The 21,922-nt window shown below is 45.6% G+C and overlaps 1 protein-coding gene across 2 annotated transcripts in view; it reads left to right on the top strand.

Annotated features, from left to right (window-relative positions):
* The window catches only part of INPP4B (inositol polyphosphate-4-phosphatase type II B), a 1,297,521-nt gene that overhangs the window by 34,888 nt on the left and 1,240,711 nt on the right, over positions 1–21,922 (top strand). For both annotated transcript variants that reach the window (XM_073549778.1, XM_073549777.1), the window contains one exon: positions 14,572–14,616. In XM_073549778.1, the coding sequence (XP_073405879.1) occupies positions 14,572–14,616 (45 nt within the window). The remainder of the gene's footprint in view (positions 1–14,571; positions 14,617–21,922) is intronic.

The following is a 21,922-nucleotide window of genomic DNA, read 5'->3' as shown; positions in this document are numbered from 1 at the left end:
CTCCAGGGCAAGTCTCAAATCAGGTGAAATGGCTGAAAGAACCACACCCTCACCCAAAATGGTAGTAGGCTCGGTCACATCAAGAGAATCCGCAAAGAAACTCCTAGAAAGGGCGTCGGCCTTAACATTCTTAGTGCCAGGAAGAAAGATGACCACAAAATTAAAACGCGTCAAAAATAAGGCCCACCTAGCTTGTCTAGGATTCAAGCGCTTGGCTGATTCAAGATGAATCAAATTCTTGTGGTCGGTAAGGACCACAACTTGATGTCTAGCTCCCTCCAACCAATGTCTCCACTCTTCAAATGCCCACTTCATGGCCAACAACTATTGATTCCCCACGTCATAGTTACGTTCAGATGCGGAAAATTTTCGAGAAAAGAAGGCACAGGGATTTATGTTAGAGGTTCCTGGATCCCTTTGAGACAAAACAGCTCCTGCACCAAGCTCAGAAGCATCTACCTCCACCTGAAATGCGAGTGAAACATTAGGTTGCCGCAGAACCGGAGCAGAAGTGAATCTCGGCATAATCTCCTGAAACGCCGAGACTGCCTCTGGAGGCTAATTCACCACATCAGCACCTTTTTTGGTCAAATCAGTCAGTGGTTTAACAATACCAGAAAAATTACTTATAAATTCACAATAGAAATTAGAAAAACCCAAAAACTTCTGAAGAGCCTTCAGAAAAGTGGGCTGAACCCAATCATAGATGGCCTGTACCTTGGCCGGGTCCATTTCAATAGCAGATGGGGACAAAATGAATCCCAAAAACAAAATCCTCTATACAGCAAAGAGACATTTCGATCCCTTAACATACAGAGTATTTTCTCTCAAGATCCGGAACACAGTTTTGAACATGTTCCACATGAGAATCCCAATCACTGGAAAAAATCAAAATATCATCCAGAAAAATGATCAAAAACTTAGCCACAAAGTCCCGGAAAATATCGTTCATAAAAGACTGGAAGACGGAAGGGGCATTAGTGAGCCTAAAAGGTATCACCAGGTACTCAAAATGTCCCTCTGGAGTATTAAAAGCCGTCTTCCATTCATCCTCGTGCTTGATGCGAATAAGATTATACACCCCCCTAAGGTCAAGTTTGGTAAACCAACAAGCACTTTTGACCCTGGAAAATAAATCAGAAATCAGGGGCAACGGGTACTGATATTTAACAGTGATCTTATTAAGGGAGCGATAGTCAATACATGGCCTTAATGAGCCATCTTTCTTGTGCCCCCCAAAAAAAACCCAACACCTAAAGCTGAAGAGGATGGTCTTATATGACCCTTCTCTAATGACTCCTTGATATAAGATCGCATAGCATCATGTTCAGGTACCGATAAGTTGAAAAGCCAAACTTTGGGAAATTTACACCCGGGCATCCACTCAATTGCGCAATCATAACTCCTATGAGGAGGCAAAGACACGGACTTACTCTCACTAAATACATCAGAAAAATCAGCCAAATAGTCAGGAACATCTTAAGGGAGAGGTGGAGAAAACAGGAGTGTCACCAAGAGCACATTGACAAACCCAACTCACCACAGACACAGATTTCCAATCCAACACAGGATTATGGGTCTGCAACCACGGAAAACCTAGTACAATAATATTGTTAGGCATCGGATTCCTGGGACTGCACAACACGAATCCAGAGCCGTACATCCAGCGGTGTCCCATTCCTCTCCGACCGCTCAGGGACCTGCTCAGCAATCCTGGCGATCCAGGCGTCCTGCTCAGACTTGCTCTGTGAGCCTGGATGTTGCTGCCACATCTGGTGCAGCAATGGTAGTGCAACCTGCTCTGCAGGGAACTGCTCCAGAGGCTAAGTCCTCTCGCCATGCGGCTGGGCATGCCTGCAAGATGACCTCTCAGTGGAGAACAGGGGTCACATGCCCAGGTCCTGTGTCGGATCTGATTGGTCCTTCCCAGAGTACTGGAAGGTCCCTAAAGCGCATGGCTATAAAAAGCCCGCATGGCGGCTCGGCCATGCGCTAGTGTAGACTATTATGCTGTGTGTGTAAGGTGATGGATGCATGTGTCTGGTGACTGACTTATTTGAAACCCCCTTCCCTCTGATAATATGAATGGTGACAAAGTGTTGGTTATAGTCAGCTCCAGTTAGTGGCAAGCTAAGCGCCACTGTGCTTCCCGCACTGTACACTAGCGTCCGGTGTCCGGCTTTCTGGCGCCGTCGTCTAGCGGCTATTGTTACCGCCGCACTGCAGTAGCAGCATTTATTGGCGTTTGCGGCTGCGACGCCACATGCCAGCTGGTCCTGTGGAGTTAACAGGCCCAGCGCTCATTCCTAATTTATATTAGGGCGTCTCTGTGGCTTAACAGAGTTCGCCTTCACTCCTCGGGTGACGTTAACCCGAGTGCAGCACTTCGCCAGCTAGCGAGTCTGCCGTTGTCCAGCAGTGGTCTTGTCACCTACCGCATGGTGGACCCCAGGCGGCGAACGCACCTCCTATTATTTATATTTGGTGCGTTCCGCCGTCCCTAACATTACACTAGCGACAGGGTCTGGCTGGTAATGGCAGACGTGCAGCAACTGCAGCGCTACATTCGGCAGCTGGAGAGCTGGTTGGCGGCTATTGAGAGCACCAACTCGGCTGCGAATGCTATGCTAGCTGCTGCTCAGACGGTCGCTAAGGCTGTCTCACACTTTTGCCCACGCCGACAATTTCTCGTCTCCCGCTCCCCGACAAGTTTTCAGGTGACAGCGCCACCTGTAGGGGATTCGTCAGCCAGTGCTCAATTTAGCTCGAGTTACTGCCTGCACGATTCCCTACAGAGCGGGCTAAGGTGGGATTTATTGTCTCATTATTGTCTGGCAGGGCATTACAGTGGGCCACACCATTGTGGGAACGTGATGATCCTGTGGTTCAGGGTGCTGCTCAGTTCCTCACGGCCCTGAAGCAGGTCTTTTTGGGACCACAGATCACGCATGATACTTCTCTTCAATTGCTATCCCTAACACAGGGGTCGCTTTTGGTTAGCCACTATGCCGTCCAGTTCCGGACACTGGCTTCCGAATTAGAATGGCCGGACAAAGCATTAGTCCCGGTGTTTCGGAGAGGGCTAGCTGAGCACGTCAAGGATGCTCTAGCTACCAGAGAAGTTCCCACAAGTTTGGAGGAACGGATTGCCATCTCCACCCGCATTGACCTCCGGTTTATGGAGCGCGGGCTGGAATGTGCACAGTCCAGACGAAGGGTTAACTTGGCTCCCACCTTCACCGAGCCGCTAGATACCCTGCACAGGAGCTTGCATCCTCTGAACCTATGGAGGTGTCTTGCACCGGCCCCAAGCCACGTCCGATGCAAAGCTCTGTACATTGCTATCAGTGCCGACAGGTTAGTCACTCGGCTTGCATGTGTCCTCTGCGGGCAAAAAAACATCCACATTCAGTGGCCGTAGGTGGTGGTTAGTCCAATATGAAACCCTATTCACCTAAACTGGTATTCCGGGGCATTTTAGACAGTGGGTCCTCCACCTGGGAGGCAGAGGTTATCGTGGATTCCGGGGTCGAGGGGAATTTTATGTCCTCAACCTTCGCCCAGAAACACGCTATTCCCCTGGTGTTGCTGCCCCAGCCTCTGACCATCATGGTGGTTAACGGTGCACATTTACCCTCTCAGGTGACCCATCAGACAGCTCCACTCGGGCTTTCTATCTCTCTGTGTATCCGCTATCACTCCCTAAGACAGAGGCTATGTCTCAATATATCCAGGAGAACCTGGCTAGAGGTTTTATCAGAAAATCAGTGTCGCCGGCTGGTGCAGGGTTCTTCTTCGTACAGAAGAAGAGCGGAGAGTTACGCCCCTGTATTGACTACAGAGGTCTCAACGCTACAACGGTCAAAAACAAATACCCTCTGCCATTGATTTCTGAGTTATTTGACAGGTTGCGAGGGGCCCGGATCTTTACAATATTAGATCAGTGGGGGCGTACAACCTGATCTGCATTCGCGAAGGAGACGAGTGGAAGACAGCTTTTAATACCAGGGATGGCCACCACGAATATCTGGTCATGCCCTTCGGCCTTTGTAATGCGCCTGCTGTCTTCCAGGACTTCGTCAATGACGTCTTCCGCGACATGCTTTCTACCTCGGTGGTGGTCTATCTGGATGACATCCTCATCTTTTCACCAGATTTGACCACCCACCGGAGAGACGTCTGCAGGGTCTTCGACCGTCTGCGGGCGAATTCTCTTTATGCCAAGCTGGAAAAGTGTCAGTTTGAGCAGGAGTCCTTGCCGTTCCTGGGCTACAAAATCTCGGCCCAGGGATTGGCTATGGATCCGGCCAAACTACAAGCGGTAATGGACTGGCAGGAACCCCATTCACTCAAAGCGGTGCAGCGCTTCTTGGGGTTCGTGAATTATTACCATCAGTTTATACCTCACTTTTCCACATTGGTAGCTCCATTAGTTGCTCTCACTAAAAGAGCTGGCGCTCCCATCTTGCACCGTCCCGATGTGGATAAACCATTTATTCTGGAGGTAGATGCCTTTTCCATTGGTGCAGGAGCAGTCCTTTTCCAGAAGGATGCTCAAGGTCGGAAGCATCCCTGCTTCTTCTTCTCTAAGACCTTCTCACCGGTGGAGAAGAATTACTCCATCGGCGACAGGGAGCTGCTAGCAATGAAGCTGGCCTTTTCTGAGTGGAGACATCTCCTGGAGGGAGCTCGGTTTCCCTTCCAGGTATATACAGACCATAAAAATTTGGTCTATTTGCAGACGGCTCAGCACCTGAACTCTCGTCAGGCTAGGTGGTCGCTCTTTTTTTCCCACTTCCGCTTCCCCCTGCATTACCTCTCAGGAGAGAAGAACATTAGTGCGGATGCTCTCTCATGCTCGGTGGTTTCAGTGGAGGAAGGAGAGTCTGAGCCTCAGCTAATTCTCCCGCCGGAGAGTTTTGCGACCATGGCCCCAGTTGCTCTCGAGTCTGTGCCACAGGGCAAGACCTTGGTGCCTCCTCAGCTACGGCCGGAGGTTCTCGCCTGGGCACACGCCTCCAGGGTGGGTGGTCACTTTGGCAATAAACGGACCGCAGAGCTCCTGGCTAGGTCGTACTGGGGGCCGCATATGGCTCGATGCCAAGGAATACGTACAGGCATGCGTCTCGTGTGCACGGAACAGACCCTCTAGACAGAGGCCGGCGGGGCTATTGTATCCCCTGCCAGTAGCGGATAGACCTTGGGAGATGGTTGGCATGGACTTTGTGGTTGGCTTGCCCAAGTCCGGTGGCAGTACAGTCATCTGGGTGGTCACCGACGATTTTTCTAAAATGGTGCATTTGGTGCCACTCGCACGGTTGCCTTCCGCTCGTGGTCTTGCCACACTGTTCATAAAACACGTATTCCGCCTACATGGCATGTCAGACAAAATTGTTAGTGATTGAGGTCCCCAGTTCGCGTCTCGGTTCTGGAGGGAGCTCTGCAGTCTACTCAGCATTGAGCTAAATATGTCCTCCGCTTACCATCCCGAGACGAACGGCTTGGTTGAAAAAGCCAACCAAACCTTAGTCACGTACCTACTGCATTTTGTCTCTGCCAGGCAGGATGACTGGGCATCCTTGCTACCATGGGCTGAGTTTGCCCTGAACAATGCAGTCGCTGATTCCATTGGTCAGACTCCCTTTCTTCTAAACTACGGCCAACATCCACGCGTCCCTGTCCCAATGCCAGTGTCTTCCGCTGACTCCAGGGTGGCAGACTGGGCAGTGGAAGCTTGTGACATCTGTGATCGCACTCAGGATGCTATCTGGGCCTCTAAAGAAAGGATGAGGGCGTCTGCCGACACACATCGGCGACCCGCTCCAAGCTTCTCCCCCGGCGGCATGGTGTGGCTCTCTACTCGAAATATCAAACTGCGAGTAGAGTCCCCCAAGTTCGCACCGCGATACATTGGACCCTTCAAGGTCCTCGAGTGAATCAGCTCGGTGATCTACCGCCTGGCTCTTCCTCCACACTTAACCATTTCGGATGTTTTCCATGTATCCCTTCTCAAACCAGTTCATATGGCCCGGTTTTTCGAGTCATCTGCCGGGTCATCAGACTTGTCGTCTGACGAGTTCAAGGTTAACGCCATTGTGGGACGCAGGATTGTCCGTGGCAAAAAATTTTATTTGGTGGATTGGAAGGGTCATGGACCGGAGGCTCGGACCTGGGAGCCGGTGGAGAATATCCATGCTCCACTTCTGATTGCAGCCTTTGCGCACAGCGAGGCTCAGGGGTGGGGGCCCTAGGGGGGGGGTAATGTTAGGTGTCGGATTCCTGGGATTGCACAACAGGAATCCAGAGCCGTACATCCAGCGGTCCCCCATTCCCCTCTGACCACTCAGGGACCTGCTCAGCAATCCTGGTGATCCAGGCGTCCTGCTCAGACTCACTCTGTGAGCCTGGATGTTGCTGCCACCTCTGGCTAAGTCCTCTCACCGTGCTGCTGGGCATGCCCGCAAGATGACCTCTCAGTGGAGAACAGGGGTCACATGCTCAGGTCCTGTGTCGGATCTGATTGGTCCTTCCCAGAGTACTGGAAGGTCCCGGAAGTGCATGGCTATAAAAAGACCCCATGGCGGCTCGGCCATGTGCTAGTGTAGACTATTATGCTCTGTGTGTAAGGTCATGGATGCATGTGTCTGGTGACTGACTTATTTGAAACCCCCTTCCCTCTGATAATATGAATGGTGACAGAGTGTTGGTTATAGTCAGCTCCAGTTAGTGGCAAGCTAAGCGCCACTGTGCTTCCCGCACTGTACACTAGCGTCCGACGGTGTCCGGCTTTCCGGCGCCGTCGTCTAGCGGCTATTGTTACCACTGCGCTGCAGTAGCAGCATTTGTTGGTGTTTGTGGCTGCGATGCCACACGCCAGCTGGTCCTGTGGAGTTAACAGGCCCAGCGCTCATTCCTAATTTATATTAGGGCGTCTCTGTGGCTTAACAGAGTCCGCCTTCACTCCTCAGGTGACGTTAACCCGAGTGCAGCACTTCGCCAGCTAGCGAGTCTGCCGTTGTCCAGCCCGGTGGACCCCGGGCGGCGAACGCACTTCTTTTTATTTATATATGGTGCGTTCCGCCGTACCTAACAAATATCATGTAAATTGTGCAACACAAAAAATTTACAATTCTCTTGGTGGTCCAGGGCGACCCGCATAATCACCTGGGTCAAAAACTGGGGTTTATTCTCCGCCAAAGGGGTAGCATCAATACCCCTCAAAGGAATAGGGATCCGAAGGAGCACCATAGGAAAACCACAATGCTTAGCAAAGTCAAAATTTATCAGATTCAAAGCTGCTCCTGAATCCACAAATGCCTTAGTGGAAAATGTAGACAAGGAGCAGATCAAGGTAACAGCCAAAAGGAACTTAGGCTGCACACTGCCCATCGCAAATAAGTGAGCAAAACGTTTTTTCTGTTTAGGGTAGTCTGAAATAGCATGAGAAGCATCTCCACAAAAGAAACATAACTTATTACGCCTTCTAAACTCTTGACGTTGCGCCCTAGACAAAACCCTATCACATTGCATGGGTTCAGAGCTTTGTTTGAAAGGTGGCACCGCCTCTCACATAGTTTTACATTCTCGTAAACGTCGATCAACTTGAATGGCCAATGACAGAGTCGTCAAGACCAGAAGGGACAGGGAATCCCACTATAACATCCTTTATGGATTCTGCCAGACCTTTCGAAAAGAGAGCTGCTAGGGCATCATCATTCCATTTAGTAAGGACCGCCCACTTTCAGAATTTTTGACAATATAACTCAGCATCATCTTGACCCTGTTTTAATGCCAATAAGGTTTTCTCACCTTGATCAATAGCATTAGGCTCATCATACAATAACCCCAGGACTTGAAAAAACGCATCTACATTAGCCAGAATAGGATCTCCAGGTGTCAGAGAAAAGGCCCAATCCTTGGGATCGCCGCGCAGCAGGGAAATGACAATTTGAACCTGCTGCACCGAGCTCCCCGAAGAGTTAGGCTTCAAAGCAAAAAATAGTTTACAATTATTCTTAAAGTTCAGAAATTTAGACTGATCCCCAGAAAACACATCAGGAGTAGGGATCTTTGGTTCTACAACAGATGATTGGGCGAGATAAGCAGAAATTCTCCACACTTCAGCAGCGAGCTGCTCAACACGATTGGACAATTGTCTAGTCTCCATTAAGGAAAAAAATCCTCCTACGGCCCCAGAGAAAAAAGAGGAAAGAATATATAAAAAATTCTGACACTTTTTTTTTTTTTTGCAATTCTTTCCTTCTTTTGAGTACCCGAGAATCTACAGTTTGGCCTGTGATTCTGTTAAGAATGGATCACTGAGGAGGAGAGCGCAATAGGCTATGCCACCAGAATACCAGAGAGGTTGGTCACTCAGCAGATTGCAGACCCCTGATCTTAACAACACAACTAGCAGTAGCCGTGGAGCGTTCCTACGTTGCCCTAGATGCCTTGTCACAGCCAGAGGCCTAACTAAGCCTAAAGACAGAAAGATGAAATCTAAACTGCCCCGGAGCAGATCCCCAAAGGAATAGACAGCCCCCAAACATATATTGTCGTTGAGACAAGATGAAGCACAAACACAGACAGAAAATAGACTGAGCAATTGATGGGGCCCACACTGACTAGATAGGACAGGACAGAAAAGGCACTGTCTGCAATCAAGCAAAAACCCTAATAATTCCAACACGACTGATGTACAAAAATGCTGAGGTTTTAACAACCTCGCCCCCACTATATCAGCACTCAGGTGTGAACTGGCAGCTAGCAACAGGCTAACACAGCAAGGGACTGAGCAAATAAACTCAAGATACAAAAATACAGGGAAGGAGCCAGCAGCCCCAGGGGGAGCAAGCTGACCCCTGACAGCAAGGCAACAACAGATGCAAAGGGTTTAGCAAATGACACTTAGCTGAAAAAATGCAGGATCAGGCAGCAGACAGAAATCTTCAGTAAGCAAAGAAAGAAGTATCACCGGCAGTCACTGAGAGAAGTCTGCTCGCTTATGTAGTCCCAGTCACTACCACCACTCCTCCAATTATCTTCTGCAGCTGTTGGGTTAACATCATGTTGACCAGCACCACTACCAGCAGTATCCACCAGAGGGAGCCTTGCCTCAAAAGTCAGATCAAAAGAGCTCACAACAGGTGTTTATCTGCTGAGTATGTTGGTCAATGAGAGTCTTTTGGGCACCTTGCTCTTATGTCAGTACAGTGGAGGCTGATTCCAGTTGTGACACTGTCAGCGACTTGGGACACAGTGGCATTAATTGAGTGAATCTTTTATATAGGTTCTCCCACTGTGCAAAATATCCTTCCATATCAGTTTTTGTGGGGAACGCTGACATTCTGGCCTGCAGGTCTATTATTTCATCCATCATGTTCAAGGGTCTGGGGGCCGGTCTGGCATCATCCCTTCTCTGCTGAATTTTATCCCATCCTCTGTCCTGTTCATCTGGGAGGGGGAAGGGGACGCAGACTGAGAAGAAGATGGAGAAGAAGAATCCCCTGTGGCCATTTTAAGTCCTTGGGGTTTAGCAGAGCCTGTTGGGTCAGTGAAGAATTTTTGAATATTTCCTCTATTTTCTGCCCCTAAAGCCATGGGTGTCTCTGCAGTGGAGGGGGAAGAGGATGGTGTCGGCTTTCTGCTATTCCTGCCCATAATACTGCATTCCCCTGATAAGAATTGCACAGTTAATATATGTGGCTGTAGAAACTCACTCCCCAGAGTTCCAGGTCTATAGGGGTTAATCTCCAGTCCCCTGGAATGTCTCCCCACACTCCTGGTATAAAGCCCCCGTCACACACAGCGAGATTGCTAGCAAGATCGCTGCTGAGTCACGATATCGCTGTGTGTGACACTTATCAGCGACCAGCCCCCCTGCCAGGTATCGCTGATCGTGCTCGAATGCCCTGGACATTTTTTTGATCGTTGGTCTCCCACTGGCCAGTATGCATTGCTGCATGTGGCAGGTGGGAGACCAGCGATCAGTGAGCTGGAAACCGAGGTAAACAGCGGGTTTCTAAGCGCTGAGCGGGGCTTAGAAACCCACTGTGTATGTTAGATACCAGCGCGCTGGTGCAGGGAGCTTGTAACCAGGGTAAACAAACCCACTGTTTACCTTGGTTACCAGCTCCCTGCACCAGCGCGCTGGTTTCTAACGTACACTGCGGGTAACTAAGCGACGTGCGTCGCTTGTTACCCGCGTCGTTGCCGTCCAGATTACTGCTGAGATCTGCCTGTTTGGCAGCTCACCAGCGATTATGTAGTGACACACCAGCGATCCTGACAAGGTCATATCATTGTCGGGATCGCTGGTGCATTGCTATGTGTGACGGGGCCCTTACACTCTGTTTTAATAAGTGCTAAGCGCTGTCAGCATCTTCTCCCCTTATCACAGTTACACTGTGCTCCTCCATGGGTGGTCCCTGTAGCTTGGTAGCTTATCTTCTGGCATGTATCTTCAGTGACTCACTTCCGGACTGAGGGACTAGCTGCACGTCCTCCATTCCTCCCAGCCTTCTAGATGTTGTGCCCGTGCTCTAGAGTTCTCCCCAGGTGCTTTTATTCCTTCAGATGCTGGCTTTCTCCTTGTGAGCAGCAGGAGCTCTCACACCATGCTTCTGTCCCATGCCATTTTTAGGCCATGCCCCCTTCTGTCTTTTATTTTGTCTATCCGCTTGTCTCTTGATTTTGTTCTTGACATGTCTTCTTGGATTTGACCCTGCTTGGTGACCTTTCATTACTCTGGTTCACACTTACAGATGGCAGCCATTCCATGGAAGCAATCCACTGAACCCCATTGTAAAACCAGAGCCTTGTACAGGGTTTAAACGGTCTCTGGAATCTGCCAGATGGAGTGACTTGTGCTAAGTCTGTACGAGGTAGCCTATTTGAGCTTGTGGCCTCCTGACATATGTAACAACTGTAGGTACGTGTGCCGACTGGGGGGTGGTCCTCTTTCCGCCGCGAACAGACTGAGACAGAGACTGAAGTGCATCCAACAGGTCCTCTTTATTGGCCATCTCCTCGATGAACCGCAGCACCACACAGCAGCTTCTCGACTCTGCAGCACCACACAGCAGCTGCTCGACTCCGCACACAGACACGGGTACCTTCACTTCCTTCCTTTCCTAAATGACATCCCTCGCGGCTCTTTCACTGTGGCTGCCCTAGGCCTACAACCACAGCGCTTCACCCGTCCGAGTCTGTCCATTTGTGGTACCCTAGGCTGTCTCTGTTCTGCGGCTCCTGTCAGGGCCACCCCCCTGACTGTCTTCCTCCTCAGTCCCTGCTGGAGCTTGTTCTCTGTCCGTCTTCTCCTTCTGTTCTTGCTTTAAGCTCCTCTCCCTGGACTGACTGTTCTGGAACTCTCTGCAACTATATCCCAGGAATTCCCCCTCTAGAGCTCCTGTAACCCCGCCCCCATGACTTTGCGGTTTCATAGCTGTAAGCTGCTGTTAAGCCCTGCTCCCTGCTCCCATCTTGTGGCCAAACAGCAGTACTACACCTTCTTCTGTTTCTGCTGTCCTTGGTCTCCCCCTTGTGGCAAAACCCAGTACTTCACCATCCTTCTCCTCTATTTAGCTGTCTCCCACCTTCATACACAGCAGTACATGTCCAGCATATTGTACATTAGCCCTCCTGCTGCAGACAGGTCCATAGGTCAGTCCACTTCCCCTACACAACAATCACTTAACCACAGAATAGCTTATAAAGAGTTAATCCCTGCAACCCTGTGCTCTTGTGAATCTGTGACCGACCCTCTACTACACTATGCCAACTTGTTCACTGTAGACTTGTGAGGAGAAACAGTTCAAACACGTATTTTGTGGATAGTTGATTTAATGTCATTATCTTGAAAACCTTATCAAGCCTCTTATTTATGGCAGAATTCTGATGGAACGTGCCACAATATGAAATCAGGACATATGAACTTACACTATGAGTCTATAGATTTCTATTGGTGCCATGTTAAAGGTAATCTGTCGGTAGTATAAACCTTACTAAGCCAACTAAGGAGGAATGTTGATCATAAGAACTGAAAAAGGAGACCTTTGATAACTTTAATCTGATGTCTAATTTCAGAGAAATCTGTTTTTCTTCTATGTAAATGAGCTGTTAAGCACTATGGGCAGGATATTGATCTCCCTAAAGCCCCCGATTTTGTGACGTTATAGAGATATTGCTGCATGTGATACTTAACCAGCAGGGGAGCGGGTCGGAGGTATCGCTGATCGCGCGAGAAGCTGCTGGATCATTCCTCGTCGGTCACTTCCTGCAGCGCTTCCTGCTGTGACGATGAGCGATGCGTGGAGCCGGGCGGGAGGACGCAGGATCGCCGCGTCTGACAGGTAAGTAGCGACCCCCGTCCCCAGCGATGTCGCTAGTGAGATCTGCCTGTGTGGCAGCTCACTAGCGACCACCTAGCGATGCACCAGCGATCCTGACCGCGTCATATCGCTGGTCGGGATCGCTGGTGAGTCGCTAGGTGTAACGGTACCCTAACAAATCTGGCTTCAGAGCTTATTATAAATTAAAGGGCAGTTACCAGTGTAATATGTAATGGCTGCTCTCCAGATCTCACTGCAGAGCTGTGTGTGATTGTAACTGACACAATAGAGGACAGGATGAAACACTTTTGCAGGTTCTTCTCAGTGCTTCAGCTTTCATCTCACAGGTAGCCAGTGTTGCAATAGTTGTGTAATATGAAGAACCATGAGAACTGCAGCAAACGTGTTTGTAAGGATGCTAATTTCAGTTCTACTGTTCTGTGTTAGTGTCATGTTTCATACTCTTAACTGCACTTTTTATTAAAAATAAGCTTTGCAGGCAAACTCTCATTCAAATCTGTGTGTGTCCCATAGTTCTTAACAGCTCATTTACATATGATAAAAACAAAGATTTCTCAGGAATAACTGATCACAGATATCAACTACTTTACAAAAAATACATCAATGTCTAAAAATATCACAAATCTATGCCTGTCTAACAATTTCCCACCAAACGTACTGCTGAAGCTTTCCAGTCATGCTTATCTTTAACCAAAGCAACCAGTTACTGGCAACTGTAGTCACATGCCTTTCTTGCCAGAAGAAACAGCAAAGAGACTTTTGGGGAACCGGGTATTGATGCAGTAAAAGCAGTGGTGTATACGTGGGTGATACTCGATTGTGGAATTTTTTAAACATATTGGGCTCTTGTTTTCAATGGTAAACCTATGAATGCTGCCCGATCCACAGGTCACATTCATCAGGCAATGCCTGTATGAAATCGGCTAACTATGTTTAACCCTGAAATGCTGTAGTGTTTCAGAGAAAAACATACTTTAAAAACTGCCGGGGACCAAACCACTAGTCAGAGAATTGGGTCCCCGGCTGCTTCTCCCCACCTGCTACGCTGAATTGACAGGTCTCTGCACAAGCAGGGAGAAACTGGTTGAATGGTTGGGCAAGTTTGATGTTGAAGAACATGACTGACTGCAAAGATCCCTGACCTCATCCCCATCAAATACTTTTGGGATGAACTAGAACTAAGTTCATGAGACAGGCTAAGCATCAGTATCTGACTTCATAATTGCTCTTCTGAATGAATGAACAGGCAAACAATCATACAGACAAACTCCAAAATCGTGTAGACAGCCATCCAAGAATAGTGGCATCCATTTTATCTGCAAAGGGGGGCAAACCTCATACTGAAGTGTAACTGGGGTTTCAGGAGAACTTGCAGCAGAATGTATGTCTGCCTCCAGATCTTGCCTCATCTTCCCATCTCTGTTTTATGAGAACCAATTGCCATCTCCCATCTAAGTAATGGGAAAGTTTGTATTCACTCAAGACAGAGGTTATCTGTATGTTAAGAACCAGTCCAGAAAGAGAAAGCAGATTTCTCAGATAAGATACATATTACAAATAATGTTATTTTCATGTGTACTATTCAATTAAAAAGTTAATGACAATAGATTTTTAAAGGGAAATCATAAAATGTCAGTAGTTTGGTGATCCTAGTAGGAGCTTTGTAAGCCGATTCCTACCCGTTGGAATCCCCGGTGCTTCTTTTGAAAAGTAGCCTTGGTGCAAATTATCAAGTGCACCATGTTGCATTGATGTTGTCTTGCCATGGAAGCCTGACTTGGGTCACTGTTGATCTCAACCAAAAAAGTTAAACAAAACTTTTTCTCCTAAACTAATATTTACTGTTTCTTTAAAGGCTGATAGAACTTGTATTTTCCACCTTCTCAATCAATACTTCAGTAGACCATTTAGCCACAGCAAATTATATAAGGCTGTGATATAAAGAAGTCTGTGTCTGATATGTCTGCTACAATTTAGCAGATTTCTGTGATATGTTTGGTGCCCATGTTTGTTCTGTGGTTGCCCTTTATATTTTAGGCATTACCTGTATTCACCTCCTTCACCTTTCAATAAATCACATGAACATTTTTCTCAGAACCTGAATGGACAGAGAATAAAATATTAATGTCTCCCAAGAATTATGTGGAGTTGCTAATGAAATGCTGTATAGTAAAATCTTTATTTTTAATTACTATTTATCTTACTTTTGTGTTCTCAGGGATGCAGAGGACTTTAGCTGACCCAAAGCTCGAGTTCGCTCTAGGTAAGGAAATGCTCTTTTCAACTAATATTATGGATCAATGAAACAGTATTCGATTTCGAGTGTCTGCATTTAAATACTGTATTCCACCTAAATACATTTCTATTAAATATAGACTAGCTTGGCCCGTGCGAAATTTTCGCACATTGGTCGTTGGGGGCGCAGGCAATTTCAGAGAAAGCAAGCTGGTCAAATGTAAATGTATTTCATGAGATGATGAACACAGACAGATACAGTCATATGTAAAAGTTTGGGCACCCCTATTAATGTTAACCTTTTTTCTTTATAACAATTTTGGTTTTTGCAACAGCTATTTCAGTTTCATATATCTAATAACTGATGGACTCAGTTATATTTCTGGATTCAAATGAGGTTTATTGTACTAACAGAAAATGTGCAATCTGCATTTAATCAAAATTTGACCGGTGCAAATGTATGGGCACCCTTATCATTTTCTTGATTTGAACACTCCTAACTACTTTTTACTGACTTCCTGAAGCACTAAATTGGTTTTGTAACATCATTGAGCTTTGAACTTCATAGCCAGGTGTATCAAATCATGAGAAAAGGTATTTAAGGTGGCCACTTGCAAGTAGTTCTCCTATGAAGAGTGGCATCATGGGCTCCTCAAAACAACTCTCAAATGATCTGAAAACAAAGATTATTCAACATAGCTTTTCAGGGGAAGGATACAAAAAGTTGTCTCAGAGATTTAACCTGTCAGTTTCCACTGTGAGGAACTTAGTAAGGAAATGGAAGAACACAGGTACAGTTCTTGTTAAGCCCAGAAGTGGCAGGCCAAGAAAAATATCAGAAAGGCAGAGAAGAAGAATGGTGAGAACAGTCAAGGACAATCCACAGACCACCTCCAAAGACCTGCAGCATCATCTTGCTGCAGATTGTGTCACTGTGCATCGGTCAACAATACAGCGCATGCATAACGCCTTTTTGGTATGACCAAACAACTCAATCTTTGTTTCATCAGTCCACAGGACCTTCTTCCAAAATGTAACTGGCTTGTCCAAATGTGCTTTTGCATACCTCAGGCGACTCTGTTTGTGGCGTGCTTGCAGAAACGGTTTCTTTCGCATCACTCTCCCATACAGCTTCTCCTTGTGCAAAGTGCGCTGTATTGTTGACCGATGCACAGTGACACCATCTGCAGCAAGATGATGCTGCAGGTCTTTGGAGGTGGTCTGTGGATTGTCCTTGACTGTTCTCACCATTCTTCTTCTCTGCCTTTCTGATATTTTTCTTGGCCTGCCACTTCTGGGCTTAACAAGAACTGTACCTGTGTTCTTCCATTTCCTTACTATGTTCCTCACAGTGGAAACTGACAGGTTAAATCTCTGAGACAACTTTTTGTATCCTTCCCCTGAAAAGCTATGTTGAATAATCTTTGTTTTCAGATCATTTGAGAGTTGTTTTGAGGAGCGCATGATGCCACTCTTCATAGGAGAATCAAATAGGAGAACTAATTGCAAGTGGCCACCTTAAATACCTTTTCTCATGATTTGATACACCTGGCTATGAAGTTCAAAGCTCAATGAGGTTACAAAACCAATTTAGTGCTTCAGGAAGTCAGTAAAAAGTAGTTAGGAGTGTTCAAATCAAGAAAATGATAAGGGTGCCCATAATTTTGCAGCGGTCAAATTTTGATTAAATGCAGATTGCACATTTTCTGTTAGTACAATAAACCTCATTTGAATCCAGAAATATAACTGAGTCCATCAGTTATTAGATATATGAAACTGAAATAGCTGTTGCAAAAACCAAAATTGTTATAAAGAAAAAAGGTTAACATTAATAGGGGTGCCCAAACTTTTACATATGACTGTATTTATATATGTAGATTGGTAATACCATATATTGTTTTGATAAGTAGATGCCAAAAAAATATTTTCTGGTTGAGGTGCCACCTGCAGGTCATTGTGTCTTACTGCAGGTTTATGAAAATGAATGTTTAAACTGTATTAAGTGATAAAATCGAGAATGTGTGGTTTGTTTAGCTGTTTTCTTGCTGAAGGGAGCAAGTTTACCTTTCAAATGGTGTTTCATGTGTGTGTGGGGGCGAAATAATCAGCGAAAAAGCAGTGCATGTTTACAAATGTGTTGGTAGTGTGCTTTGGGGTACTGTGGTGCCACCTGCAGTTCATTTTTCCTTACTGCAGGTTTATGAAAATTAATGTTTAAGCTGTATTTTGTGATCACATCATGGATGTGTGGTTTGTTTGGCTATTTTCTTGCTGAAGGGGGCATGTTAACCTTTCAAATGGTGTATCATTTGTGCGTGTGGGTGCAGTATGAACGGGAATACAAAGGAATCACTGAAAAATAGTGTTTAGAAATAATAGAATAGATAATTTGTGTTGTCTGTACAGGACACTGCTGTATGTAGTGCTCTACACAACATAATTAGTGTCACAAAGCTAAACACTGGCATTTATATGCATTGTCTTATGATTTCACTGCACTGCGTAGTTTTTGAACTTTCCCTTGGTTAACCTTTCTATTTTGTTAACATAAAAAACAGATCTGCAGTACAGTACAGAGTCTACCAGTAACTGTTATTTTGCTGAATGTTATTGTTGGAAGGAAATTAACACATTTTATACATTCAGAAAATCCATTTTGCTCTCTTCTGTGAATAGAATAGTTTTTCAAGGCAAGCCATCAGAAAATGACTATTTAAAGAAGCCCTCTCATCAAAGCTTTTATCTTGTGAATAGAATAGTTTTTCAAGGCAAGCCATCAGAAAATGACTATTTAACCCCTTAACGACCGCCGATACGCCTTTTAACGGCGGTAATTAAGGGTACTTAAACCACAGCGCCGTTAATTCACGGCGCTGTGATTTAAGTGAATAGCGCCCCCCAGTGTCGGATTTTCTCCGGGGTCTTGGCTGCCAGGGGTAGCCGAGACCCCAGAGAACATGAATCGGTCGGTTTTTACCGACCCCCGCTTTTGCGATCGCCGTTATTAACCCTATAATGGCGACCGCAAAAAAAAAAAAAAAGCAGCGATTTTACATTTAATTTTTCTTTCCTCTGATGTGATCGCACATCAGAGGATAGAGAAATAGGGTCCCCGATCCCCCCGGTCCCCTCCCGGTACCTCTCCCTTGTCCTCCGTCCCCTCCCGGTGGTCCCGCGCCCGCCGGCGTCATCCGATGGGCGCCGCCATCTTGAAAATGGTGGGCGCATGCGCAGTGCGCCCGCCGGGAATCTGCTGGCTCCGGCTGGCAGATTCCATTCATTATTTTGATCACTATGATAAACGATCATAGTGATCAAAATAATAAAAATAGTACATAACCCCCCCGTTTATCACCCCCTTATATAGGCGCACACAATGAAATAAAAAAAATATTTTTTTTTTCAGTTTTCCATAAGGGTTAGGGTTAGGGTTAGGCTAGGGTTAGGGTTAGGGTTAAGCTAGGGTTAGGGTTAGGCTAGGGTTAGGGTTAGGGTTAGGCTAGGGTTAGGCTAGGGTTAGGCTAGGGTTAGGGTTAGGCTAGGGTTAGGGTTAGGGTTAGGCTAGGGCTAGGGTTAGGCTAGGGTTAGGCTAGGGTTAGGCTAGGGTTAGGCTAGGGTTAGGCTAGGGTTAGGCTAGGGTTAGGGTTAGGGTTAAGGGTTAGGGTTGGGCTAGGGTTAAGGGCTAGGGTTGGGCTAGGGTTAGGGCGAACTAGGATTAGGGTTAGGGTTGGGATTAGGGTTAGGGGTGTGTTGGGTTAGGGTTGGAGCAAGAATTGAGGGGTTTCCACTATTTACCAACTTTGGGGGTCTAAAAATTGGGGTCTAAAAAATCACTTTTGTGGAAATAAAGACTTTTTATTTTCACGGCTCTGCGTTTATAAACTTCTGTGACGCGCTTGGGGGTTCAAAGTGCTCACCACACATCTAGAGAAGTTCCTTAGGGGGTCTAATTTCCAAAATGGGGTCACTTGTGGGGGGTTTCCACTGTTTAGGCCCATCAGGGGCTCTGCAAATGCAACATGATGCCCGCAGACCATTCCATCAAAGTCTGCATTCCAAAATGGCACTCCTTCCCTTCCGAGCTCTCCCATGCGCCCAAACAGTGGTTCCCCCCCACATATGGGGTATCAGTGTACTCAGGACAAATCGCATAATAACTGTGGGGGTATGATTTCTCCTGTTACCCTTGTAAAAATAAAAATTTTGGCGCGAAAAGATCATTTTTGTGGAAAAAAAATGGATTTCTTATTTTCACGGATCTACGTTATAAACTTCTGTGAAGCACTTGAAGGTTCAAAGTGCTCACCACACATCTAGATAAGTTCCTTCATGGGTCTAGTTTCCAAAATGGAGTCACTTGTTGGGAGTTTCCACTGTTTAGGCCCATCAGGGGCTCTGCAAATGCAACATGATGCCCGCAGACCATTCCATCAAAGTCTGCATTCCAAAATGGCACTCCTTCCCTTCCAAGCTCTCCCATGCACCCAAACAGTGGTTCCTCCCCACATATGGGGTATTAGCGTACTCAGGACAAATCGCATAATAACTGTGGGGGTATGATTTCTCCTGTTACCCTTGTAAAAATAAAAATTTGGGGGCGAAAAGATCATTTTTGTGGAAAAAAAAATGGATTTCTTATTTTCATGGCTCTACGTTATAAACTTCTGTGAAGCACTTGAAGGTTCAAAGTGCTCACCACACATCTAGATAAGTTCCTTAATGGGTCTAGTTTCCAAAATGGGGTCACTTGTTGGAGTTTTCCACTGTTTAGGCACATTAAGGGCTCTCCGAACGCAACATGGCATCCGATCTTAATTCCAGCCAATTCTGCGTTGAAAAAGTCAAACGGTGCTCCATCCCTTGCGAGCTCTGCCGCGTGCTGAAAAAGGGGTTTACCCCCACATATGGGGTATCGGCGTATTCAGGAGAAATTGTACAACAAATTTTGTGGTTGATTTTCTCTTTTAACACTTGTGAAAATAAAAAAAATTGGTTCTGAAGTAATTTTTTTCCAAAAAAAAGTTAAATGTTAACTTTTTCCATCCACATTGCTTACGTTCCTGTGAAGCACTTAAAGGGTTAATAAACTTCTTGAATGTGGTTTTGAGCACCTTGAGGGGTCTAGTTTTTAGAATGGTGCCACTTTTGGGTATTTTCTGTCATGTACACCCCTCAAAATGACTTTAAATATGATGTGGTCCCTAAAAAAAATGGCTTTGTAAATTTTGTTGTAAAAATGAGAAATCGCTGGTCAACTTTTAACCCTTATAACTTCCTAACAAAAAAAAATTTTGCATCCAAAATTGTGCTGATGTAAAGTAGACATGTGGGAAATGTTATTTATTAAGAAATTTATGTGACACATCTCTCTGATTTAAGGGCATAAAAATTTAAAGTTTTAAAATTGCAAAATTTTAAAATTTTTTGCCATATTTCTGTTTTTTTCATAAATAAACACAAGACTTATCGAAGAAATTTTACCACTAACATGAAGTACAATATGTCACGAAAAAACATTCTCAGAATCAGCAGGATCCATTAAAGCGTTCCAGAGTTATAACCTCATAAAGGGACAGTGGTCAGAATTGTAAAAATTGGCCTGGTCATTAAGCTGCAAACTGGCTCTGTCGCTAAGGGGTTAAAGAAGCCCTCTCATCAAAGTTTTTATCTTCTTAACCCATTTTACATTTTGGTGTTTTCGTTTTTTGATCCCCTTCACAGTGTCCTAACTTTTTTTTTATGTTTTTCATCAATATGGCCATGTGAGGGCTTAATTTTTTTTTTTTTTTTCTGTGGGACAAGTTGTACTTTGGAAAGGGTCCATTGATTTTTACCACACAATGTACTGGAAGGCGGGGAAAAAATGCCAAGTGTGGATAAATTGCAAAAGAAGTGCAATACCACAATTATTTTTTGTTGCTTTTTACCACTTTCACTAAATGCTAAAACTGACCTGCCATTATGATTCTTCAGGTCATTACGATTTTATTTCAGTGGCTAAAAAAAAAAATCCAACATTTGTAAAAAAAAAAAAAAAAAAAAAAAAAAGAATTCCGGCTCTAGGGCATGGTGAGGATTAATTTTTTTGTGTGCCAAGCTGACTTTTTATTGATACCATATGGGGATGGAAACAAACTTTTGATCGCCCATTATTGCATTTTATTGCAAGTTTGTAACTACCCAAAAAACGTAATTCTGGCATTTTTTTTTTTTTTCTCATTGAGCAGTTTACCAATCGGAACAATTCTTTTTAGATTTTCTAGATCTGGTGTTTCTGGACATGGTGATACCAAATATGTGTAGTTTTGACATTTTCTTTACTGTTTTATTTTGAATAGGGCAAAAGGGGGTAATGTTTTTTATATTTGTTTAATATTTTTTAAAACTTTTATATTTATTTCAGTAGTTTCCATTGGTGACTATTGAGTGAGTTGAAGTTGCAATAATCCGATTGTTTGTGCTACACATAGCAGAGCTTGAGCCCTGCTTTGTGTAGCAGAAATGCTCATCTGCTGTGAATGCCGGCCCCAGGAAGCCATGCCAACCCATCAGCGCCCCACGAACATGTGACAAGGGCGCTAATGGGTGGATCTAATGATGTGTTTCCAGTGCAATCCTGTTAACTACTGCTGTCAGAGATTGACCGGTGTATAACATGCTAACAGCTGCGAGTGGATCGCGATTCCACCCACGGCTGTTAGGGGTACATGACAGCTTATCAGAGCAACTGTCATGTGCCTGAAAACATGCGAGCTCAGCGAGGAAGCCCACCTCAAAGATGACATATGACGTACGTATACGTCACAGGTTATAACGGGGTTAATATTTACGCAATCATCACATTATATAACACTATGTATTTAAAATTGCTGATTTTGCTTTTCTACCAAGTAAATTCTTCTTTTCTCTGCTCTATGTAAAAACTGGAAGTATTTTGTCTTCATAAATATTCACCTCATCTCCTGACCCAGCTGCTCCTTCCTCCAACCTGTCAGAGACTTTTGCAGTGACTCATGAGTCATGCAAGTGTAGGGAAGGTGACCTGATGGACAGACTGACTGGTCAGGTTTAAAAGGGGTTTGCACTTGTCAGGCAGGATATCAGTTATGACAGGCGGGAAAACAGCTAGGAAAGTGTAGGTGATGTGCAGTACCTAGAATTGACATTAGAGGGCAGGGAGGAGTGTGAGTATAGGACTTGACATCAGCTTAGGGCTAAGAAACCGTTGGTCATGGGGGGCGGAGTTACAGGGAACCAGGAAAGCTATAAATTTGACAGGAGGGTTCCAGAAGATTCCAGTCCCCAGGGGGAGCTCAAGTGACGAGGAGACTGTG

The sequence above is a fragment of the Dendrobates tinctorius genome, unplaced genomic scaffold, assembly GCF_039654945.1.
Source record: "Dendrobates tinctorius isolate UK_male_01 unplaced genomic scaffold, ASM3965494v1 ptg000161l, whole genome shotgun sequence".
NCBI lineage: Eukaryota > Metazoa > Chordata > Amphibia > Anura > Dendrobatidae > Dendrobates > Dendrobates tinctorius.
The sequence above is the reverse complement of the archived record's forward strand: the minus strand, read 5'-3'. Positions and strand labels throughout refer to the sequence as shown.